The 27371-nt window shown below is 36.4% G+C and overlaps 2 protein-coding genes across 3 annotated transcripts in view; one reads left to right on the top strand and one right to left on the bottom strand.

Annotated features, from left to right (window-relative positions):
* Positions 1-4544: 4544 nt before the first annotated feature.
* On the top strand, positions 4545-10140 carry LOC117319868. Of its 2 annotated transcripts, none has more exons than XM_033874582.1 (4): positions 4545-4704; positions 5608-5695; positions 5815-5902; positions 8755-10140. In XM_033874582.1, the coding sequence occupies exons 2-4, from the start codon at positions 5659-5661 to the stop codon at positions 9245-9247; spliced, it is 618 nt and encodes a 205-aa protein (XP_033730473.1). In that variant the 5' UTR covers positions 4545-4704; positions 5608-5658; the 3' UTR covers positions 9248-10140. The 2 variants fall into 2 exon arrangements, with proteins under 2 accessions (XP_033730473.1, XP_033730480.1); XM_033874589.1 differs by lacking the exon at positions 4545-4704 and adding an exon at positions 4909-5277.
* A 2753-nt stretch (positions 10141-12893) lies between these two features.
* LOC117319856 (proton-associated sugar transporter A-like) overlaps positions 12894-27371 on the bottom strand; it is a 41375-nt gene continuing 26897 nt past the window's right edge. Inside the window, exons 3-4 of the mRNA XM_033874575.1 lie at positions 15356-15531; positions 12894-13197 (exon numbers count right to left, since the gene is read on the bottom strand). Coding sequence (XP_033730466.1) covers positions 12982-13197; positions 15356-15531 — 392 coding nt within the window. The 3' untranslated portion in view covers positions 12894-12981. The remainder of the gene's footprint in view (positions 13198-15355; positions 15532-27371) is intronic.

The raw sequence follows: 27371 nt of genomic DNA, 5'->3' as shown, positions 1-27371 counted from the left end.
TAACGCGTGGTAAATTATTACCACTTGTTTAACGACTAACGTCTTCTTCTGTAAAGTTTACACACCAGTACTTCACAAACCCACATATTTTATATCTTGCAGCGTCCGATTTCCTTTAACCGGAAAAGCCTACTCCATCTCCAGCATGCACGTTTTGTGTGTGCTATTAAATGAACAAGTGTATGATTTTTCTTTTCGATTAAACACTTTCTGCCCCCTCAAACAATTCCCAGTAACAATCAGACTAAATAATTAACATTATCGCATTCAAACGTGTCGGTGTCTTATTTTGACAATATTTCTTTATATTGACAACAAATGGCGTGTTATACCAACACGCGATAAAAATATACTCGTACTGCATACGTATATATATTTATAACATAGTAAAACAAGTGACCAATAGAGACAATGTTACGACTCGTGCCCTGGCATGGCTTCGAATTCACGATCTAAGGCATGCCATTGTCGTAGTTGTACTACGGTGAATATGTGCATATATATTTTATATACGAGTATATATATATTTATTGTGAAACGTTATCTTTGGCAAGTGACTCCGCTAAAACAAACGTGTTAAATTGTATTCTAATTAATAATTGTTCATTTCATGTAGCAAACTTTTATCTTTCATTTCAATAGGTAACAATCACAAAAACATTGCGCATATATGATTGGAACAGTACAAAATTACGACTAGAACAAAATTAAGCTATTGTGAATATTTCAAACCCAGCAAAGAACTTGATACAAAGTATGTGATGAATGCGGGTTAGTCTGACGTATGTGACACCGACTTCAAATGACTGTCTCTCCAGAGAACATCCCGCGTATTGGTGTCTATAGGAGGTGTGACAGATCGTTAATGTCTGGCATCATCACCTAACACAGACTGTGTGAAACATGCATTAAATACATCACTATAACACTGCCGACCTATTGTCAGAGCCAAAAATGTACTGCATCACTACAATAAATTACTCCATAACCTACTGTCAGAACCAAAAATGTACTGCGTCGCTACAATGAAATACTCAGTGGCCTGTACAAACCATACTCCGTAACCTAAATAAAAACAACCCAATCTGATCTCCCACGGTTACTTCCATTCCTTTCACTATGTCACGAAATTCACAAATTTGGTAATTTAAAAGCAAAACAGTTGATACTCCAAAATGTGACCTCTTTTTGTTCCACCATTAAGTTCCCTTGGGTTTCGGGACTATATCTTGTGATGACGCTTGGCCATGGGAGGTTTCAGGGAGTTTGAGAGCTTTAAATTGTAAATTGTTTGTGCACGACGACGGAATAAAGGCGAGTACAATAGGTCATTTGAGACTTCATCTCAGGTGATCATAAAATTGAAACCAATTAATTCACGGCTCATTTGATCTTACTTCAGGCAGGACCTGATAGTCGCTTATTAGCACAGTCTGATAAACAGCTTCAGGAATCAACAATGCATTGTAAACATCGTGTATGATTCACCATAGACATTGACGTAAATTTTAAGTGTTTTAAACAGTACGACAGTAATTTCCAGTGAATTATATATTTAGTATATTTCCTAGTAATGACACTTTCTTAGTATGTTATATGAATCATCAGCATATTTCACGACTATAATGTACATTTTTACTTAATACATTGCATTGTTCATTGTAGTAAAATAAAAACTTAACAAATATAAATATACCAATAATTCTTATATTTTTTTTATTTTAAAAATAACCCAGGAAATATTCTTAGAAGGCCGATGTTTTCAGACGATGATCAGCTATATGTCCATTGATGTTGTTGATATTGAGCAGATTACTAATCTCTAACCTTCATATCAATTGGACGTCCATGTTTTAATAAATAAAACATATAACTGTTTCATGATGATTAGTATGAAAATAGCTTTAAATGAATAAGATATCCATTTACGCAAACACAATACCTGTTTAGGAGTGATTAACATTATTCCATTAGTTGCCTTTTCCACGCCTGATGATACCTTGGTTATCATAGTTTGGTATCAAATGCAAGTGGGATTGAAAGTGTCTTGAAACTTCGTCAAGACCATCATTAAGTCGCTGTTTATAAGCTACTTTGTGTTTTAAGTATGACTTGTATCCGCACTTCGTCTTTAGTACTTATTGTACTCCATAATCTTGTCTCTCCCCTTAAGGCGTGTGTTGTTCTTGTGTGACCTACTTTGTATATAACTGGAATAGTTTCCTACTTACATGTTCCACACAATTGTGTTCAAACATGTATCGTGGTGCGTGATAAAAGGTTGGCTGATTCATCAATTTTCTAAGAACACCTGGTCTCATTCAACTGACCTAGTTTACCTCCTTATAAACATATGTTCCGACGTGAATTATACCGTACAAATACAACGACGTGACCGAAGCAATCCCTTTATCTTCGCTTGTGGTTCTCTCGGAACGAGATTTGGTGTTTTATTTAGAGACAGTTTCCCGGAGATGTGATTATCAGACAATGCCTTCTGTCCCTTGAGTCCTTCACATCCTGTTGGTATCAGTGATACTGTAGAGATATAGTATTATACTGTTGTGACGATATACATGCCGTTGTGTGGGTCTGGTCGTGGAACAAATTTTTTAGGATTTGGTGTGTTGATATAAATGTGAGGATAATAATGTTAACCAAGACAGCGTTGGCATGTTACACATATCATATACACTACATTGTACTACAAATGCTTAAACAGCATGTAAATGAAATACCAATGCCCACATATTTTTTGTGTAAACTCTTGGCATATTTATAGGTTTTAACGTATAACAATAGTGCTGTAATGCTGACACAATAATTTCTTATGAGCTATATAGCAAATGCAAAATATGGCCAAGAGCTATCAACTAACATATCGGTGTTACATTGTCGTCTGTACCGTTAAGGAGGTAAAGTATTTAATACTTGATAGTTCGTAAGATATCATCTGTTAGGAGTGTTGTACGTATTGTACCAGTGTTCAACAACCTAAGTGTGAGTAATGTCAACGTGACGAGGACAACTTAATAAATGTGTCCAGATACAAGCAATAATTGTACAATGTAGACAGTCGATACATTTCGATGTTACACACGACTTTGAACTGTTTTGTTCGAAATCATTCCATCATCAGATACTTTAATTACATTTGAAATATTTGTTGATAACTGGTATCAAATACTTAAATATGCATTTTCATAAATGATTGATTTAAGTCATTGTTATGAATTTTTGCTTTCCTGAATAGTCTTGTTGGAAATCAATATATACAGCAAATGGCGAACCAGACGTCCGATTCCAAGAATGCTGAACGTTAAGCAGGTGTAGTAACTAGCATATTTAGAGACTCCGATATGTCTCGACCAGGACACAGGTACCTATGCTTTCCTAACGGGGACGCACGCAGCAGGTACAATTCTAACGACCTACCTGCAGGGCAGCAAACTTCAAATGAGTAGTTACAACTCCATTATATTTCTGTACTAGCTTTGCTGTTCCAGTGGTGTTTTGGGAGAAAGAATCAATAAACTGCTCTGAATTATCCTTGTGTCGGTAAAGATCACGACTTGACGCACAAAAATTCTACATACATATTTTAACATTATAGGAAAGACTTTTCCTGACAAGCAAGACCTCCGCTCAACTCGACTTTGACCAAAATGGCCATTGACGTCATAAAATACGGATGCTTCCTGTACATATCGATTAAGAATAATTTGATACCGGAACAAAACACAATAATCGATGTCAAGGTTGAATTTTGCCCAATTTTGGTGAGACTGAGATAGAAGATTGAGTGTACGCTGAACAGGAAATCATTGATTACCAGAGCCATTGTTCAGAAACAATAGTTTCTCGTCCCATAAAGGAGAGTTAAATGTTTGTTTAGATATATCTGAGACGAACATAATACCACAAACCATTATGCACAGATCACTTTTCTTTCTACTATTTAACCCACAAATTTGGTTTAATATAAGAGACCCAATTGGCCTGTGTTTATAAGTAGTTATATATTGCATTTAAGCCAGTGGAATATATAAATTTATCAAACTTTGTTTTTATTGCAGCGATGAGTAGTGTAAATATAAGATTTTACAGTGACATAAAAGTTTTTTTGTTTTTGACCAAACAGAGCGAACCTTTGTATCCACCTTATTAAAACTAGCCGATTTTTCCAATCGAAGCGGAGATAGACAGATTAGATATTGTGCTGTATTTCTGATTTCCCCCCAAAAATATTCACTTGACGTTCGCATTTCTTGCACAGATTAAGAGCAGAAAACGCTCAAATTGCGTTGATCAGTCCTTTCAAAATGGCGCCGTCATTTTTACGTGGAGTAACGTCACAAAGGGACAACGTCGTGAGTTTTATTACTGATTCCGCACGTTTTTTTACACTATTAATCAACGATGTTTCTAATTTAGTTTTTAAGGGTTTATTCAATACACGCTAACCCCTTAATACATATTGTTTTTCCTAAGTGTTGTTTCACATCGGACCCGATGTCACTAATACAGCTTAATTCGCTCTGGTCGACTGTAGAACACGGAAGTGAATGCACGTAATAGCTCGGATATCCCCAACACTCCAAATACGGAAATATACTCATATATCATGATATTTTGTCACATGTACACACGCCTGCTTACACCTCGTGTAAAACCAACTGACGTCGCCTACCTTCGTAGATTGTGGTAAATATTTTTGTTTATCTCCATACAAAGCAGTTATATTAATTTTTATGTTTAACTTGGTATGTCAATATAAGTGTTATGTTGTATAACAGAATAGTTATAAGAGAGTGGTGTAGGGAACGTGCTTTATAAAACACCTATCACCGTTGTATATTTTCTCAATACAGTGTTAATCAACTATTTACTATTCCAGGCTTCCATCTAGTGTTAGCTTTTACTTGATCTATGTCTGTTTGAGGAGTATCGATAATTTACTTTTCTGTGTGTATATATTTTGTCAGGGATTTCTGAAAGTTGGTACTCACCACGTAATCTTCTGACTTTGAAGACATACTCATTCTTAGTTACTCTATTTAACATCAAATGTGGTATCCTAATCACCCTATACAGGGATTATTATATGATAACATATTTTATACTTTGCAGCTGATGCAGTAGCTAACAATACATACTTCGGTGTATGGAGATGCATGCTATACTGCATTTCCTAGGCGGGATATATATGTGTCTATGTTTAGTGCTTACTGACATACTGCTTTGGCGTTTGTAATGTTTCGTTCCCGGTGACTAGATGTACGTAATAGCATCGCATATTACAATGACACTTCAAAAAGTCCATCGGTGATTAGTTGTCATCAATCCTGGTTAATGATACTTCTTGTTGTTGCCATATAGTTCGTTTATACATGAGCGGAGTAGGAGTTAAAATGTAGACTTGTGTAGTAGAATTTCATACTACTTAAACCGGATATCACGTATATATACTGTTCAACTTTCTCGTATACTGTTTGCCCGGTGGTGACACCACGAGGGAGTAGAGGACTCGTAGTAAATGTACAAGGTGGTATGCTGTGCACGCTATTTAACTGATTGACGTTATGGCTATTTATGTGTCATTAACAGGATAGCTAGCCTGGTGGTAGAATAGCTGGTGCTGGATTTAAAACGGAGAATATGTATGCGGGGAGTGCACCAGATACAGATATCACAGGTAATGTACTAACTTCTTTAAAGCATTGGTCTGACATGTTTTTATTTGTATGTACGTAATGTATATATGTATGATAATTTACTTGTTGTTTGTTTAATCGTAATTTTATTTCTGGACAGGTGGTACTGGATTATTGGGAACAATCCTTATTGTTGCAACCTTCAGCCTGATCATCGTCATTGTTATCGTCAATTGTACAATACCAAGGTAATTATAAGACAGTGGCAACACATTATCCGTATAAAACATATTGATCTAAATATAGGAGTCAAATGTATGTGCCACCTTCCCTAATCACCAATTCTTCCATCTCGGTCACCATATCGCCTCTTCTTCCTTAACCGCCTCCTTGACTTCATTCACCATATCCACTGTAATTTCACTATCGTTTCTTTTACTCGGCAATAGTCGACTCCTTTACCAATACCAAACCACAGTCATACCTACTCACCGTTAGTCATGTACTAAGCACACCCGCTACTACTGCCATCTCGCCGTTTGTGTAACACCAACATATGTCTTCCACCTCTTCTCTCCCAATCGCCCACTAGATAAATTAGATTGCCAATAACCAAACCTCAACATAATCTCCATGATCCTGTAACTGCCATATCCCCCGACCTAATGGCATTTCGCTCCCTTCCCGCCCTCCTAGTCATCTTAGACGTAACGAACCTGTACTGTCCCACCACATGGTTAAATGTTTTTCCATTTTGAAGATTTTGGAGATACGTATTAATATTATACATCTGAAAATCTCACATCAAGCTACCTGCAGGTAGGGCGTAAGAATTGTACCTACTGCCCCCCATTGCATGATCGTAGGAGGCGACTAAACTTTGGATATTATCTTTTCTCTTCTTTCTGAACAACTTTCTTCTTCCTAATGTCTCCCTTGACAATGCCTCACTTTTGGTTTTCTGTTGAGCGTTCGCCCCTGTGAGGAAGGCTTTGGGTTCTGTCCCCTGGCCGAGACATACCAGAGTCTTTAAAAATGGTAGTTGCTGCTCCTGCTTAGCGCTCAGCATACAATGAGTAGGACGTCTGGTTGGCCCGTTGTCAGTATAATGTGACCGGGTGGGGTGTCCTGCTGGGTGTCTTCGGCAGTATGCTTCAGTGAGGTAGCACTATAAATCGGCAAACGTTCCGGCCTATCACAAGGAGACTTAACACGAACATACCGCAGCCTCCCAAAACACACATACGCACTCACCACACGCATGCATGTCGCACGCACGGGAGGCCGTCCTTAAATGACCTTAGCTGTTAATAGGACGTTAAACAAAATAAACCAAACCAGGAGGTTGAAGGTCATGATATTGGGCCAGTAGCATGCTGAGATGAAGGGCTACAAAGTTTGTTCAATCAATGACCTTGACCTACATTCAAAGATACAATGGCCAAATGTGTCATCTTTAAACGATTTCAGCTCAGTAACTAAAAGGCCTAGCTTCATGAAAATTGTTCAGTTAACAAGAAGACATGTTGCGCTCTAAAATCAATATAAAGAGATTTGTGATTTTTGTCTGAGTTTAACAAGGGGTAAACTGGCCGAAGGTTAATGTCTAGGGAGGTCAAGGACATTGCGTCAAAGGTAATGTCAAATTCGGTATTTTTTCACTGACGAACATTTCATTGTGAAACATTGTTGGTTAGAATTATACAGTCAGTCACCTGAATAAAGAGAAAGGTCACATGGTCAAAGGTCAATGTCCAAATGTGCATTTATTAACGGATAAAATGTTATGAAATTGTGAAGTGAGGTTTTAAGAATCATACAACTGATGAAAGGTCGATGGATCAAATGTCAAGGCCAGATTTTGTTTTGTTTTTGTTTTCTCTGTATTATGACTTATGAAGCAAACAGTTGGTCGGAATTACACAAAAGGTCAACTGACATAAGGTACAGGCCACAAGGTTGATGCTATATTTTCATGACATTATAACCAAAAAGCACAAGGCGTGAACTGATCATACGTCAAGGTCATTTTGGTTCATACTTCGAAGACAAACTTGTTCTCTAACAACAACCCTGGCTCTTGTTGCGGTGTGGTTATTAAAATTCAGATAAAACAAGTGAGCATTATGTTGATATTTACATTTATTTCAGCCCTGCAAAAATGGAGGTGGTAAAAACCAGTCAGATCATAGCACATGTATGATGAATATTTTTTCTTGCTTGCGCAGCGATATTAGCAGATGGCTTCTTGATGATTAAAGGGATATATTTATATAGCAACGTTACAGGGTTCTTACTGAGCTGCCGCTGTTCTAGTTCAAATGAATAAACCTTGAGTTCTAAGATTAGGTGTGTTAAATGTTGGTTTAAAAGCAAGAACTCATCTTTCTGTATACACATAAGAATCCAGGTGACTGATGAGTCCCTTGATCTTTTTGTTGATTGGAGAAATGGCATTTGTATCAATGTAATTCCAAATCATGTAAATTTAATATTACTAAGTGAGATTAATGAAGTCAAAAATATCCCATCTATGATGAAAGGAAATAATGTGACAAAAAACTAACACAAACTAGCTAGAAAACCTTAAGTACTTCAGTCATGTATACATTTATATATATACATATATATATAAAGTATTATTCAGTTTCCTTTTGCGGTTTCAGATAAGTGTTAAAAATTAATTTGGCATACATTTATTTTGAGATTTATTGTCAGAGTATCACTGTAAACAACCATGGTCTTTATAATGCTTGAAACGCCTTAAAAAGCAAACGCGCAGACGATCCATGCATTTTGTTGCAAGAAATGTATTTCTAAGCATGAGACTACCACCATAAAAGACTTTTATGCATTGGCTCTGGCTGTTCATTTTAATAGCTTAATCTTGACAAGCTTATGTAATGATTTGCCTATGCTCCAGAATATCTGGGACATATTCACCTCAATTGTAATGAATAAGTTTTTTAAGTTTAAAAAAAAACCACCGAAAAAATACAAATTTTCCTACAGAAATTTCATGCATCCGTGCGGATATGTTTTAGTGAAATTCAGAGGAAGAAAACATTTTGTGGTTATAGCTGATGTAAAATCTTTTCAGATGCAAGAAGAAAGTTCACAGGGAATTAAAACCGAGAGTAACAATAGAAATGAAAAGGGCAGTTAGTCTCGAAGATGCATCAACAGCTTCTGCTTCATCAAAGTCTGCGCCTAAGAAACCTATACGTCACTCTCCTTCCACTCATTCAACTCAACAGAAAACGGTTCAGAACTACGAAAACGTATTCATTGGTGTTTATCGAGGACAGTTTGCTTCTCCTAGTGTCAGTGTGGCGGAGACGTCGGACGTTATGGACAATGTATCGTCTGCTTCCGATCCTTTCATTGATCCAAAGGGAGAAGTAGATACTTCTAACAAGGAAAACAGAATTAGCTACGAAGAACAATGTGACAAAGCTCTTGAGAGACACATCAGTGTAAGGTATGAAAACAATAACGACCAGTTCGATGACAATCGTGGAAGTAACGTTAGTGAAAATCACAGAAGTAAAGGCTCTGTTGAAATATCCATCAGTGTAAACTCTCGTGTGTGATATCACGTGATCTGTCAACTTCAGTGGGTGGTATCACGCGATCCGTCACCACTCGTGATGTTTTATCGCGTGTTCTCTCAAATCTCGTGTGGGTATCACATGACTTTGTAAGCATGATTCCCGGTGTGTGTACAGATTGACTGAAACAAAATCAATGTAATAAACAATTACATAATAATCAAATCATAGTGATCATTTCAATTGTTGTCTGCGTAGCATTGTAAAAACTATAGATGTATCTCGAGTGTTTCTTGTTTATTTACGTGGCAATCATTCCAGTATGTTGCGGTTCTGTTATACATTAACATGGGTTCATTTTTTTCGCATTTCCGGCATAATTGTTATTACTTGACTGTTGCAAACTAATCTGCCACAAAGTACAGCGCGAACTTTGCCTTACGTTTTCACATGAAAAATAGGCTGTTCATCAATATGTCGTATATAGACATATCTTCACATCCAGTGACCATTCGTAGTGTATGTTGGCATAGAGTTAAAAATAACAACATTAACTTGGATATTTTGATAATCATAGACCATTTGCATACCTTTCATTGTTCATTTTATATATAATTGCATATACAAATACGTACAACAATCCAACTAAATGGTTTTTTTAGCGAAATCAAGCGAATAATGACGTCATTATTGTATTTTCTGTAAATCGATAGTATATTAATAGTATAGAAAGTTCATCGCCTTTCTTATAGATTAGTTTGTTTAAAAAGTTAACAATATAATATCCACTGATATAATTAAAGAAAAAACACCTCCCTTTACTAGTGGACCGATTCACCCATTAATATTTAAGTACCTATTCGACATCATCTACTTAAATTTGTTATTTATTATTGATTTGATTGTAATTTTGTCATTAAAATCCTTTAAGATGATGTTTGTTTTTGTTATGATTTTTTTAAAATTGATATTAATTATGATTTGTACTACAAAAATTACTACATGGTATTATATACTAATACTGTTTTATCTCATTCAGATTAAACAGCTGTTAATATTTGCCTGTGTGAATATTCATCAGTATGAACACACAATGTGATGACGCAGAAGGTACTGTTACATACTCTGCTTCGTATACGTTACAAGCGTTTTGATATTGTTATACTTGTATCACCTTTTTACTAAAATATGTGTTTATGCGTGGTAGGCAATACAAAAAAAATAACGCGGTAATGCATTTTAAAACTTCCATTTGTCCTAAAAATATCAATTGTATTGTACTGTTTTAAGACCCTATGACAATTTGAGCCATTAATATTGTGTTCGAATACATTTGAAATCACGAGGTATAAGTAGGATTTGTTGGGTTAAATGACAACACCTTTAAATAAGTATTCCCATAGTAAAAATGGTTTGCGTATTTGTTTTCATACCAGGCTTGTTATAATGAAGAGCGTATCAGAACAATGCAACAGAGGCCTTGTAATGTCCTAACCAATAAGTACATTGATGGCATGTTGTCCTTCGATAACACCAGCCTCATTTCTCTCTTTTGTACGATTCTGTTTAGGTTGAAGGTGACCGGCGCTTCACATATAAAGATAGATGCATCGTAACCTTGTTGTTACGTTTTAATAAATAAAAGACGCGGTTCACAGTAAACATATGTACTTTACATCCTTTTGAAATACAATATATAGCAAATTATGACATTTATTCGATTAAGGACTAATTCACCTCTTAAGTTTTACATTACCGCTTTAGGTTCATTTAACACCACTGATGATCATTATGAGTACTAATGCCGTAGTAGCTGTATGGTGTAATTCTTGGTTAGCTCTATTGTATCTTACTCCAAATTTGTAATGAGCGGTGAACATATCTTGTGTGGTTAGTAAAGACTATCAAATCAGCTTCATTTTCTATATTTTAATACAACACGACAGAGTATATACCTAGAATTAACCATTCTTTTGTTGTATTATTTGATTCTCTTGTGAAATATCCACACTGGACATTTTAGCCTAGTATGGTGACGACTAGACTGAACAGAATAATTCATATTCTGTACCCAGTTAATAGGACACGAAGTGATCCATGCAATCCTGTTAGTGGTCCGTCCTTTATTTGATATCAGAAATATTTCCTATCATATATTAAAAACAATATCTTTGTGTTTGATGCGAATGGCCGCCATAAAGACAACGATTTAACACTATGTTGGGAAGGACTGGCCTTATCACGGTATGACAGAATTGCGCAGATGCAGTTTCCGTAGTACATCATATGTGTGACGCGATAAACTAGGGATAGTAAGAAAACACTAACTGGTCGGAAGTTAAGGAAAACATGTATAAAGCACGTGTGAATAATGATAACAATAAGTTCAAACTATACATACTTCCTGATGTGTATCCGGTGTAGAGTCAAGATCGGGAAACACTAAATGTTAGTATGGTGTCATGTGTTAGAAACGTGATGCATCTCGTAGTAAAATGTGTTTTTGAGACGGTTTTGTTTATTATTCGTTTTCGAAATACTATTGTTCTAATTATTTATCGATCTGTATATCTATATATATGTATATATTGATGATTTTTATACAATGACTCGTCTCTCGAATAATATATAAAAAGATAACAACTTCAGAATAAATAAAGGAGACACAAAACTAAGCCATTGTAATCTTTACTAAAATCTAGAGATAAAAAAAATGTACGATAAGCCATTGTAATCTATTTGCCAATTAATAAGAATCTGATGACATATTTTATTGCTGTAGTGTACCTACTGACTAAGTGACAGACAGCCACACCTAGATTGTCTTGTTCACTAATATAACACAGTGGCGTAGGAAGTTGAGGGGACACAATTGTTTTTCTTAATATTCTCTTGTTTTCAAATTTAAATCTAACACACGTATACGTTTCTTGTTTCCTTCCTCTTCCATATTTGCTGTACTAACAGTACCAGTAAAATACTAGTACCTTAGCTTTGATTTGATTTATTTAACCCTTAAGTACCTCCCCCCACTAACAGCTTTGACCATTGCCATTCACCAAATGCAGCCCCATAAATGTGATACCAATGTCCTAATGAGTTCTGTGTCGAAATCTATCAAAATTTACCAAGTACTTTTGAAAATTGAAACGCATAAATACATAAACAAGTACACGATATTGACCCCGCCTAACCATTTACGTTCTTAGGTACACATTATTATGTAATGTATAGTTTATGTTACAAGAATTTTACATGTATGTGTTTTATGCATAAGTATTACTTTTTTTCCCTTCTGATTTACGGCGAGTCAGCTGATTAGCTGCAGTCTTCTAAGGCTTTACCTTCATTCATATTAACATGTTCTGATGATTAAATGTGCTGTTATTGATCAATACAGGCGTTGTACCTACGCCAACATTACTATGGACAATAAGTTTGTACAACTACCACTTTGCTTACTGACCATCCCAGCCATCATTGATGTTATCTATACATAAGTGTGCCGGATTCACGTCATCATTACCGTGCCTCATACACAAACGTGTTGAGTGATCGTCAGTCATTGATGATATTACTGAATCAGTATGGTTATTAACAAACGTGTTCTGACTGTTCTCGTCATCATGTCAAATACAATTTTGGTAAAATCGCATTTGTACTTAAAAAAAAAGATTACTCAAATTGATAAACAGCAAAATAGTGTTTAATTTCATTAGTTTGCAACACATACGCGAACAAAGATGACCGTCAATTACCAAAGTCAATGTCCATCACTAAAGATCCAGGTACATTACTTGCGTTGCACAGCAAGCGCCAAGAAAACTGAAGATGGCCGCCGCAACAACGATAGCTACACTGCTACCCACGGCGTCGATGATCGTACCGACAAAAGCGGAGAGGATGAACTGTGCCAGGAATACCATACTACTGACCACGGCCACGTCCGTTCCCAGACCACGGACCGTCTTGTCCATACTATTTGTCGAGAACTGAAGAAAAAAATCAAACGATTTTTAATAAAAGTTGAAAATAACGTACTTTTTTTCCGAAGAACTCCAATTGTCAAAACCCAGTACACGATGATTGACCCCATAGCCAGTTTTTGCCAGTGTTGGTATTTTAAGTATTCATGCTGGAAATATGAATTTAGCAATCGAGAAAAATCAAAATTCGTTCTGTGGAAACTTCCGTTAACGGTTTAAAGATCATTCGAATATATTGTGGTTTGATTGCCGTAACCCTGTTCATCGCTTCGAAAATTGGATTTTAACTTAATGTAGAGGCCTACTCCGGTTTGGATGAGACGTATACCTACTCTTGCTCGTATGTTTTCTGTTATACTGTCATATTAAACGTATTTGTATCATCACTGCTCCATCAGTTCATCGGTATTGAATACATATCAAGGCTTTGTTAACGTCGTCGATTTACGCTAGATACTGAGGTAGTTGATGATGTACCTGTCTCATTATATCATGCTTTCACATAATGATTTGTACTACATCATCATCATCATCATCATCATCATCATCATGATCAAAAACCACATTTTTGAGAAAAATGGTACAAACTGCATTCCCAGAATATCAACACAACCATGCAGACCGAGTCTACGCGTGGATTATTGGTTAAGTAAACGAGCACAGAGGTAAAAAAACCACATATGGTTTTGTACTGTAACCATGTTATGTCAATGAGGATAGTAGGAATAGATTTTAAACCATGCTCTCATTGGTATCCAATGTCGACATAAAAATAAAGATTTACACAGATACCAATATCAAGGTACAAGACCAACAAGTCAACTTTGACACTAGTTGTCCCGGAAGAGTTTCCAGTCAATCTAAATGAATTAATTAATTTCATGTATGCCAACTAAGCTGGCTGCAACAGGAGCTCTAGGCATATCTATGAGCTTTGAACACGTTAGATTTCTTTGAAGCATGAAAAATAGTATTGGCTCATCCTATGATGAAGACCATAGCTTTGTTAATAACAGTTTTAGCATATATATGATATAGAAATGAAAACACAGAGTAGTACAATATACAGCGCATAGCGAGCATGTATTGTATCTGGGCAAAAGAGAGAAAATTAGAAAGCAAGTATATAACATGGAAAAAGGGAGAAACTTAGAGATTGAGTACAGTACATGGACGAAAGAGAGAAAATCAGAGAGTACCGACATTACATGAGCAAAAGAGAGAAAATTAGAGAGTATGTAGAGTACAAGGACAAAAGTGCAGTACATCGTAAAAAAGAGAAAGTTAGAGGGTACGTTCAGTACATGAGGAAAAGGGGGGGGGGGGGGGGGGGGGGGGGGGGGGTTAGAGATCGTGATAGTACATGGGCAAAAGAGGGAAGATTAAAGAACACGTACAAAACATGGAAAAGAGACACAATTTAGACAGGACAGACTGGACATGGGCAAAAGATAAACAATTAGAGAAGATGAACATCAGATTGGCAAAGGAGAGTCAATAAAAGAGGATGTGCATTACTTGTGCAAAATAGAGTCAATTCGAGAGTGTGCACTAGGCGACATGGGTGAAAGAAATAGGTTATATTAAAAATCGTAGATGTCACACCAATAATACAAAAGAGTAGTAATAAAGAGTTTTATAGGAGAGCGGGATATAAAAAAAATGAAAATAAAGAACGCTGAAAGTAAAGAACCACTATCGTAAAAAGCGCATAAGATATATATGACTAAACATATATCGGAAAGGTAACTAAACCAAGCACGCATGGCATACAATACTTTACATTCATTTCAGAAAGGTGTGGAATGTCGGGATTTAAATCATAATATTAAAAAAACACATAGTACGATTTTTTCTTTGTCGTTTTACCCGATTAAATCAATTGCATTAATTTGTTTATTTTCTACAGAATAACAAAAATACATTTCACCCGAGGTCCAAACAAGGCTATCCTCGACACTGATCAAGGTCAGTAGATAAAAAAAATCATCGATGATGATTCCAGCATCGAAAATAAGATAAAAAAAAATGTGATAAAACTGGTTTCAATGGAAGGGGGTTAACTCCGTCAAATATACAAATGTTACATTGATGTACACAGGAGTTATTTCCCTTTAAACACTATTTCCCTAAGAATCACCCAAACTGACACTTGTCAGGTTACCTGGCTGTTGGTGTGGTAGTTAGCCAATAACAGGTATGGCATTGTGAATAAAGTGGCATACATTATTCCAGCGGACGGCGAAAGAAGAACGGCTGCAATTCGATGTCTCGTTATAGCCATGATTATCATTCCGCATGTGTACACAAGTTGGCCACCAATGTAGATCTTCTTGGCTTCTGAAAAAGAAACAATATCATAACTAATTAAATAAAAAGCTTTGCTGCGATATCATTTATTTAGCTATGGGTCTCAATCATTAAACAGACACAGCTCAGTAAGTAGAGAAAATGAATTATCTATGTGGAGGTATCTGAAAGAATACCAAGGGAACCATCATTCTTACACCAAAAAAGGCCCACCACCTTAAACGGCCGTCTAACTTTAACAAACCAAAGTAGTATTGTAGTATACATACAACAATTGGGTTTGTACAATATTGTATGTCTGCCATCGTGGATTACTGAGTCATCCGAAAGATAACAACACTTGGTAATCTCCGATCCATTACAGGAGTGTTTGAGTTGAAATCAACTGGTGGAACTTGAGATAAAAAAAAAAAAAAATGGCCAACGCAGCCATTGTATTTTAGAGAAAGTGAAAAAAACGTGATTTGACTAAGATCATCTCAGGATCATTTAAGAAAAGTCAGAGATAAATTCCAGTAGTGGTACTATTGATAACGAAAAAGTTCAAAATATCGTTATCAAGATGGCGGCCCTCTTCTATTTCGAAGCGACCCGAAAAATAACACTGTGACAATAAAAGCTTAGGATGATATCAGGAAAGTTGAAGCTGAATCCCACCGGCGGCTGTTCAGAAATACCATGGTTACGCAATCATTTTACAAAACTGCCGCCGTTTCTACAGTGTGGAGAAGTTTAAAACATATTTGTCAAGATGGCGACAATCTTGGATTTCTAACGGACCCGAAAAATAGCACAACTAGGGTCTTTCCAGACAAGTTTTAGCTAGTTTGTGTTCCGGAAGGGCAAACGTCTTTTGCTTCATCAACCAAACCCATTATATTCGATTCTTAAGCAATATCATGCATCTTGGGTTATTCTTATGAATGTCAGCATCAATATTAACCACATCTGAAAACACTTAAATAACCAGAGACCGTTGACAATTATCTACATAATAAACATTATAGTGATCAATCATTGATTGAAATTGATATATCTACAATTCTATTCTACACTTATTGAAAAAAATAAAGTTTACTAAAGATCCTCCCAATACGTCCTAGCGCCATTGATTTCTACACGTGACAGAATATTAAATGTAAATAGACCAAGACCAATTATCTTTAAGTATACGATTGAAAAATAAATAGAACGAAATCGTTCATCTTAAGACGTGATTGATATAAATAGGAAAGACGTTTTTTTTTCTCTTAAGATATGATCTAGAATAAAAGCACCGGTCCCTTTGTAGCGCGCCGTCAATAATTCACACACTTATACTGGGATTACTATCTTATCAGCTGATTAAATAGCATGGCTGCACCTGTGTTCAGCCTCAAACAGTATCATTAACCATTCATGATGTCATTTCATTTCAATACGTTCTTAGAAAGGGGCAAATCAGGAGGAAATCAATTTCCGTTGTCACTGCATTTAGAGATAAAACTTTATATACGTATCAATTAAATTGATAAAATTAAGATGGAATTTTGCAATTATTTTCTACGCAACATGGAAAAGGTTGAAGCAGGAGTTCATTATTCATTTATTACATCATACTACATCAATTGTTATACTTCATTTACAACCATGCCGACTATCAAGAAAGTAAGCATAACCTTCTATCCAATTGTTCTCACCTGTACGTCCATCTAATTCAAATAAACTTCACAAATCTTTGGAAAACAATTATGTCAACGTGAAATGTACATGTTTGTAAAGCATTTGTAGTTTGGTTTTCTATATACCACGTGGTATCAGAGAGGAGTAGATGATAGAGTCAGAATTATAAGGTAATTTTTTTACATGAAACGCCACTTGATTCTTAAATTCCTGGTAGACTGGTGTTTTAATGGAGCAGTGTGGCGTTCGTTTGTCTTATTTTTGTAATTGTAATGTTTATTTTACTATTTAACATATCATCTATGAATTTCACAAGTGGGAGTATTAGTAAAAATACAAACTTTATTAAATTACAACAAAACCAGCTATATCAAGACAACTTATATGAATCACGCTTGTTGCCCGGATGAAAGCGCGAAAGGGGTCTTACCGTGGGAGGAAACCGGAGAACCCGGGGAAAACCCACGCTGTCGGGCAGGTGACACCATATTTATGATGAAATCGAACCCCAGCCGCTTAGGTGAAAGGCAGGTGCATTCGATGATACGAGTGTTTGGGGGAAGGAAGGGCGAATAATATGAAAAAGTCTCAAAATGGTCTAATGTACCGTATTATTGATTACCTGGGATATAGCATATTGATCTATTTTGAGAGTTGCCAGCCGAACACCACATATAAATATCACTTTTTTTAATTATTATATATAAAAGTACAATCTCACCGAAGCATACCGCCGAAGACACCCCGCCTGGTTTCTTTATAGTGACAACGGATAAACCAGTCGTCCAATTCTCTAAAATGCTGAGTGATGAGCAACGTAGCAATTACATTTTGGTATATCTGATATAAGGGGCCAAAACCCACAGCCATAATCCAAGGGAAGAACGTACAACTAAAGGCAAGAAATAAGGCAGTGTCAAAGAAGACATTAGGAACAAAAAAGTTGTTAGAAAGAAGAATTCTATACAGATAGCCTCGATTACATTCTGTACAAATAACCTTGATTAAATTCTGTACAGATAACCTTGATTACATTCAATACAGATAACCTCGATTACATTCTGTACAAAAAACCTTAATTACATTCTGTACAAAAAAAACTTAGTTACATTCTATGCAGATAACCTCGATTACAGTCTGTACAAAAAATCTTGATTAAATTCTGTACAGATAACCTCAATAACACTCTTTACAGATAACCTTGATTTTACATTCTGTACAGATAACCTTGATTTTACATTCTGTACACAGATAACCTTGATTTTACATTCTGTACAGATAACCTTGATTTTACATTCTGTACACAGATAACCTTGATTTTACATTCGTTACAGGTAACCTTTATATTACATTCTGTACAGGTAACCTTGGTTACGTTGTGTACAATTAGCCATGGTAACATTGTGTACAGATAAATTTGATGGCAGTCTTTACAGATAACCTTGATTACATTATGTACAGATAACCTTGGATACGTTATGTACAGAAAACCGTGATAGTTACATTATGTACAGATAACCTCGGATACGTTATGTACATATAACCTTGATTTTACATTCTGTACAGATAACCTTGATTACATTTTGTAAAGATAACATTTGTTATACTCTGTCGGAAAAAACCTTGGTTACATTCTGTCGGAAAAACCTTGTTTTCATTCTGTCGGAAAAACCTTGCTAACATTCTGTACAGATAACCTTGATTTTACATTCTGTACAGATAGCCTTGATTTTACATTCTGTACAGATAACGTTGATTTTACATTCGTTACAGGTAATCTTGATTTTACATTCTGTACGGATAACGTTGAGTTTACATTCTGTACAGATAACCTTGATTTTACATTCGTTACAGGTAACCTTGATTTTAATTCTGTTCAGGTAACCTTGGTTACGTTGTGTACAATTAGCCATGGTTACATTGTGTACAGATAAACTTGATGGCAGTCTGTATAGATAACCTTGATAGTTACGTTATGTACAGATAGCCTTGATGGTTACGTTATGTACAGATAACCTTGATAGTTACGTTATGTACAGATAGCCTTGATGGTTACGTTATGTACAGATAGCCTTGATGGTTATGTTATGTAGAGATAACCTTGATGGTTACGTTATGTACAGATAACCTTGATGGTTACTTATGTACAGATAACCTTGATAGTTACGTTATGTACAGATAGCCTTGATGGTTCCGTTATGTACAGATAACCTTGATGGTTACGTTATATACAGATAACCTTGGTTTAATTTGTACAGATAACCTTGATAGTTACGTTATGTACAGATAACCTTGATGGTTACGTTATGTACAGATAACATTGGTTACATTATGTACAGATAACCTTGATAGTTACGTTATGTACAGATAACCTTGATGGTTACGTTATATACAGATAACCCTGATGGTTATGTTATGTACATATAACCTTGGTTTAATTTGTACATATAACCTTGATGGTTACGTTATGTACAGATAACCTTGCTTTAATTTGTACATATAACCTTGATGGTTACTGTATGTACAGATAACCTTGGTTACATTATGTACAGATAACCTTGATGGTTACGTTATATACAGATAACCCTGATGGTTATGTTATGTACATATAACCTTGGTTTAATTTGTACAGATAACCTTGATAGTTACGTTATGTACAGATAACCTTGATAGTTACGTTATGTACAGATAACATTGGTTACATTATGTACAGATAACCTTGATAGTTACGTTATGTACAGATAACTCTTATGGTAACGTTATGTACAGATAACCTTGATAATAACGTTATGTACAGATAACCTTGATAGTAACGTTATGTACAGATAGCCTTGATGGTTAGGTTATGTACAGATAACCTTGATAGTTAGGTTATGTACAGATAACCTTGATGGTAAGGTTATGTACAGATAACCTTGATGGTTAGGTTATGTACAGATAACCTTGATGGTTAGGTTATGTACCGATAACCTTGATGGTTACGTTATGTACAGATAACTCTTATGGTAACGTTATGTACAGATAACCTTGATAGTAACGTTATGTACAGATAACCTTGATAGTTACGTTATGTACAGATAACCTTGATGGTTGCGTTAAGTACAGATAACTCTTATGGTAACGTTATGTACAGATAACCTTGATAGTTACGTTATGTACAGATAACTCTTATGGTAACGTTATGTACAGATAACCTTGATAGTAACGTTATGTACAGATAACCTTGATAGTTACGTTATGTACAGATAACCTTGATGGTTGCGTTAAGTACAGATAACTCTTATGGTAACGTTATGTACAGATAACCTTGATAGTAACGTTATGTACAGATAACCTTGATAGTTACGTTATGTACAGATAACTCTTATGGTAACGTTATGTACAGATAACCTTGATAGTTACGTTATGTACAGATAACCTTGATAGTTACGTTATGTACAGATAACTCTTATGGTAACGTTATGTACAGATAACCTTGATAGTAACGTTATGTACAGATAACCTTGATAGTTACGTTATGTACAGATAACCTTGATGGTTGCGTTAAGTACAGATAACTCTTATGGTAACGTTATGTACAGATAGCCTTGATGGTTACGTTATGTACAGATAACTCTTATGGTAACGTTATGTACAGATAACCTTGATAGTAACGTTATGTACAGATAACCTTGATCGTTACGTTATGTACAGATAACCTTGATAGTTACATTATGTACAGATAACCTTGATGGTTACATTATGTACATATAACCTTGGTTTGATTTGTACAGATAACCTTGATGGTTACGTTATGTACAGATAACCTTGATGGTTAGGTTATGTACAGATAACCTTGATGGTTAGGTTATGTACAGATAACCTTGATGGTTACTGTATGTACAGATAACCTTGGTTTGATTTGTACAGATAACCTTGATGGTTACGTTATGTACATATAACCTTGATGGTTAGGTTATGTACAGATAACCTTGATGGTTACGTTATGTACGGATAACCTTGATGGTTACTGTATGTACAGATAACCTTGGTTTGATTTGTACAGATAACCTTGATGGTTACGTTATGTACAGATAACCTTGATGGTTAGGTTATGTACAGATAACCTTGATGGTTAGGTTATGTACAGATAACCTTGATGGTTATGTTATGTACGGATAACCTTGATGGTTACTGTATGTACAGATAACTTTGGTTTAATTTGTATAGATAAAATTGAAAGTTACGTTATGTACCGATAGCCTTGATAGTTACGTTAAATACAGATAACCTGGATGGATACGTTATTTACAGATAACCTTGGTTACATACTGAATAATAAGATCAGATGTCTTAATGTATAGAGGATATTGAATGGTTTCCCGTTCAATATAACATATATTTCACGAGTATAACAGAATAACGATATTTCCACATGTTTCAATGAGGTGAATACAAAGTTTCACTCTGGTCAAAAATGAAAATCTTATATTTTGATTGCTAATCGGTGATAAATTCCTTTATTGCATTTTGTCAGTGAAATATAGAAATTACTCAAACTATAAAACTAAAATTTTCACTGCAGCGATGAGCAGTGAAAATATAAGATTTTGCAGTAAAAATATAAGTTTTTCGTTTTTGTCCAATCAGAGCGAATCTTTGTATTCACTTCTTTGATACTTGCCGATTTTTCCAATTGAAGCGAAGATAGATTAATTGGTTATTTTGCTGTATTTCTGAAATATTCAGACTGTTTTTAACAAAATACTCACTTGACGTTAGCTATTCATGCACATATTTCTCGATAACAGTAGAAACGTTTAAATTGCGTTGATCAGTCCTTTCAAAATGACGTGAAGTAACGTCACAAAGAGATGACGTCATGAATGATGATATATATTAATGTCCGTGATGATACTATGTACTTAGATACATATCCATGTCCGTGATGATACCACGGACTTAGATATATACATCCACGTCCGTGATGATACCACGTACTTAGATATATACATCCATCATGACCGTGATGATACCACGTACTTAGATATATACATCCAGCATGACCGTGATGGTACCACGTACTTAGATATACATCCATGTCCGTGATGATACCACGGACTGAGCTATTTATTTATATCCGAAATTACACAAAAGACTTAGATATATACTTTTAATTAGATACACATCTTTGTCCGAGAGGATACCATGACTTTAGATAAACATCTATGTCTGAGAAGATACCATGAACTTAGATAAAGATCATTGTCCAAGAAGATACCACTGACTTACTACGTTGTACTTTTCATGCTTTCTACACCTAGGTATGAACGCCGCGACACCAATAAAAGATAATATCCCTGTAGATAGTTGCTGGTTTATACACTTCAATAGCCAGTTATAGTATGTATTATTATATCTTAAATGAAATAATCAGGGATTGCTTGAGAGCCGTCACATACCATCAGGAACCAAACACGTTTGGCACAGAGTTATCCTTGATCAGGAACTTTCCGAACACAAATAACAACAAACTGGTAGACAGCCAGCAACATGCAGCGATTTTATCTTGTTGAATCCGCTGCTGAAGGTAAACATCATAATCAATAGTAATCACAAAACTAAAAATACCGATGTTAAATTAATTATAATTTGTAAAAAAAATCTCACTTTAAAATGCTTTTGATAATATTGTTAATAAATAAATTTGCCATTGTCAAACTAATGTCTTTATTAGTTCTGTATTTTGGTAAAATTAACAATTTCTTGATTAGTTCGAGGGAGATATGGCAATACATGCACCCGCGGCAAATCATATTTCCCTCAGGAATTAAAAAAAACATTGCTTGAAAAATCATTGTCTCCCTCCAACCAGGACAATAAATGTATGGATGTTATCAAATAACAAGAGATCATAGAGGGAACGCCCACCAGTGAATGATTTTACTGTGCCTATTCAGAATTGTCGTTGATCTACACACCTGTACCTTTCTTATCTTTCTACCTAATAGTTTAAAGGCAAGTTAACCTACATCATTACAAAATTGGAGAAAACAAAATCACGAAGAAATTTCAGAGAATTAATATCTAACATTAATAATTTCAATATGATCCCCTGTGTACCATAGAAATAGTGAAAGTGATACCAAACTTCAAATGTCAGTGTCCAATATTGCTGTCTGGTCAACATTCTGTTTCTCTTATCAGTCTCAAAATCAAATGGTATTGTTTTGTTTAACGTCTTATCATTAGCTACTAAGTTAAGGTCACTTAAGGCCGACTTTACCCAATTGTGCGATGCATACAAAATCAAATTGACAAACCAAGGGACATCGTTTGAGAAATATTCTTGTTGCTTTTCAGGAAATAGACTGGCCACCATACCCTAAGTTGCTTTGTTAAGAATTGCCAAGCTAAATTCTAATACTAGATCATCTGCCCCTAGTTTGAAACTTAGAATCAGACATATCCTATGGATAAAAATAATAAAGCTCAATTTTATTTATAATTTTATTATTCTCGAGTCAAGGGGGTTGTCTACTAAGGAAATAGCGATAATAAACTTCAACTTACAAATTGCCAAAAAGTTGGCTGCTGGTCGACCATTTTATGTTACCGCGAAAAACATAAAACTGAATTGGCACAACTAAAGATATTTAGTTGAAACATCAAACATACGAAACGTGTTAAAATGTAAATATATAATTGTACACTCACATTAAGTTCAGAATCAAAGAGTGGCAATGGTTCCTCAAATATTGTGATACAGACCAACAGCTGTTAGATAGTTCAACATTTTGTTTATGCTAACAGTTCTGAAGAGAACCTTCGACTTGCTATGCTGTTTTTTAAAACCCGTTCTTGTAAGCTGTAGATCAAAGCAATAAAAAGTGTTTAACGGTAAATTGTTCATTGCATGCGATGTACCAAGGCTGTTCCTCACGTTTCAATAAGTAGAAATGCGTTGTATATGTATGGCCCATCCTAAGATGAGCAAGGACAACCACGGCTCGGCTATTGTCTCTGTCGCAAGGGGACCAATCCCCGATACTTGCTTTATTCGACTGTAATTTACTGTCTACATATTGATTCCATTCTTTCTGCCAATGTCTTAATAAAAAAGTTACGAACGGCTTAAAATCGGTAAAATGTTTGGTTTGGTTTATTTTGTTTAACGTCCTATTAACAGCCAAGGTCATTTAAGGACGGCCTCCCGTGCGTGCGACATGCATGCGTGTGGTGAGTGCGTATGTGTGTTTTGGGAGGCTGCGGTATGTTCGTGTTAAGTCTCCTTGTGATAGGCCGGAACTTTTGCCGATTTATAGTGCTACCTCACTGAAGCATACTGCCGAAGACACCCAGCAGGACACCCCACCCGGTCACATTATACTGACAACAGGCGAACCAGTCGTTCCACTCCAAATATGCTGAGCGCTAAGCAGGAGTAGCAACTACCATTTTTAAAGACACTGGTATGTCCTAAACTACTCTGTGGATTTTGACCAAATTTGGTCTGAAGCATCCTTGGGTGAAGGGGAACCAATTTTGTATAAACGGTGGGTCTGGCCCCCCAGGGGCCTTAGGGGCGGGGCCCAATAGGGGAAATATAGCAAATTCTTTAAAATCCTTCTTCTTCTGTAGAAATGAAGGGATTTGATTCATATTTGGTCTGAAGCATCCTTGGGTGAAGGGGAACCAATTTTGTATAAACGATGGGTCTGGCCCCCCAGGGGCCTTAGAGGCGGGGCCCAATAGGGGAAATATAGCAAATTCTTTAAAATCCTTCTTCTTCTGTAGAAATGAAGGGATTTGATTCATATTTGGTCTGAAGCATCCATGGGTGAAGGGGAACCAATTTTGTATAAACGGTGGGTCTGGCCCCCCAGGGGCCTTACGGGCGGGGCCCAGTAGGGGAAATATAGCAAATTCTTTAAAATCCTTCTTCTGTAGAAATGAAGGGATTTGATTCATATTTGGTCTGAAGCATCCTTGGGTGAAGGGGAACCAATTTTGTATAAACAGTGGGTCTGGTCCCCCAGGGGCCTTAGGGGCGGGGCCCAATAGGGGAAATATAGCAAATTCTTTAAAATCTTTCTTCTTCTGTAAAAATGAAGGGATTTGATTCATATTTGATCTGAAGCATCCTTGGGTGAAGGGGAACCAATTTTGTATAAACGGTGGGTCTGGCCCCCACAGGGGCCTTAGGGGCGAGGCCCAATAGGGGAAATATAGCAAATTCTTTAAAATCCTTCTTCTTCTGTAGAAATGAAGGGATTTGATTCATATTTGGTCTGAAGCATCCTTGGGTGAAGGGGAACCAATTTTGTATAAACAGTGGGTCTGGTCCCCCACGGGCCTTAGGGGCGGGGCCCGATAGGGGAAATATAGCAAATTCTTTAAAATCCTTCTTCTTCTGTAGAAATGAAGGGATTTGATTCATATTTGGTCTGAAGCATCCTTGGGTGAAGGGGAACCAATTTTGTATAAACGGTGGGTCTGGCCCCCCAGGGGCTTGGGGGTGGGGCCCAATAGGGGAATATAGCATATTCTTTAAAATCCTTCTTCTTCTGCAGGAATAAAGGGATTTGATCCATGTTTGGTCTGAAGCTTCCTTGGGTGAAGGGGAACCAATTTTGTATAAACGGTGGGTCGGCCTCCCAGGGGCCTTAGGGGTGGGGCCCAATAGGGGAAATATAGCAAATTCTTTGAAATCCTTCTTCTTCCGTAGGAATAAAGGGATTTGATCCATATTTGGTCTGAAACATCCTTGGGTGAAGGGAAACCAATTTTGTATAAACGGTTGGCCTGGCCCCCCAGGGGCTTGGGGGTGGGGCCCAATAGGGGAATATAGCATATTCTTTAAAATCCTTCTTCTTCTGCAGGAATAAAGGGATTTGATCCATGTTTGGTCTGAAGCATCCTTGGGTGAAGGGGAACCAATTTTGTATAAACAGTGGGTCTGACCTCCCAGGGGCTTGGGGGTGGGGCCCAATAGGGGAAATATAGCAAATTCTTTAAAATCCTTCTTCTTCTGTAGAAATGAAGGGATTTGATCCATGTTTGGTCTGAAGCTTCCTTGGGTGAAGGGGAACCAATTTTGTATAAACGGTGGGTCGGCCTCCCAGGGGCCTTAGGGGTGGGGCCCAATAGGGGAAATATAGCAAATTCTTTGAAATCCTTCTTCTTCCGTAGGAATAAAGGGATTTGATCCATATTTGGTCTGAAACATCCTTGGGTGAAGGGAAACCAATTTTGTATAAACGGTTGGTCTGGCCCCAAGGGGCCTTAAGTGTGGGGCCCAATAGGGGAAATAGGGTTAATCCTTTAAATCGCTACTAGCCATAAAGTTATGAATGAATTAGAACCAAATTTGGTCAGGAACATCCTCGGGAGAAGGGGAACAGAGTTTGTATACATTTTTACTCTGAACCCCCAGGGGCCTGAGGGGCGGGGCCAAATAGAGGAAATAGGGTTAATCATTTAAATCGCTACTAGTCATAAAGTTATGAATGAATTAGAACCAAATTTGGTCAGGAACATCCTCGGGAGAAGGGGAACAGAGTTTGTATACATTTTTACTCTGAAGCCCCAGGGGCCTGAGGGGCGGGGACAAATAGAGGAAATAGGGTTAATCATTTAAATTGCTACTAGTCATAAAGTTATGGATGAATTTGAACCAAATTTGGTCAGGAACAAGTTTGTATAAATTTTTACTCTGAACCCCAAGGGGCCTGAGGGGCGGGGCCAAATAGGGGAAATAGAGATTAAGTCTTTAAATCGCTACAAGTCATAAAGTTATGAATGAATTAGAACCATATTTGGTCAGGAACATCCTTGGGGGGAGGGGAACAGATCTAGAGTTTGTATAAATTTTACTCTGAACACCCAGGGGCCTGAGGGGCGGAGTCTAAGAGGCCCAAGGGTCTTTCCCCACCCTAAGGGACTTAGTTTCTTCACAATTAGGTTGTAAAAATAATCCCTAGGGTCTTTCAGTCCCTTAGAGAGTATGTGTATGAACAAATTGAACATGAACATTATTTTGACATTTGGTCAAATCCAACAAGGTGAGCGATACAGGCCCCATGGGCCTCTTGTTTGTTCATATAAGATGGTAATTAGATGCAAGATGATATAGCAAAATGTGTTTCGTATTGAAATATTATCCAGATATGCTGCTAAGACTGTAAGACACAAAGAAATGTATAACATATTGTTCATTTCAATTTATT

This window comes from Pecten maximus, chromosome 2 (genome assembly GCF_902652985.1).
Source record: "Pecten maximus chromosome 2, xPecMax1.1, whole genome shotgun sequence".
Classification (NCBI taxonomy): Eukaryota; Metazoa; Mollusca; class Bivalvia; order Pectinida; family Pectinidae; genus Pecten; species Pecten maximus.
Note: the sequence above shows the minus strand (reverse complement) of the source record. Positions and strands in the feature narration are given on the sequence as shown.

Bases quoted from the DNA above. Each gene is read 5' to 3' on its own strand.
- LOC117319868 (XM_033874582.1), top strand. From the start codon at position 5,659: ATGTATGCGGGGAGTGCACCAGATACAGATATCACAG. The intron at 5,696-5,814 runs GTAATGTACTAA...ATTTCTGGACAG, and splicing joins ACCAGATACAGATATCACAG to GTGGTACTGGATTATTGGGA. The intron at 5,903-8,754 runs GTAATTATAAGA...AAATCTTTTCAG, and splicing joins GTCAATTGTACAATACCAAG to ATGCAAGAAGAAAGTTCACA.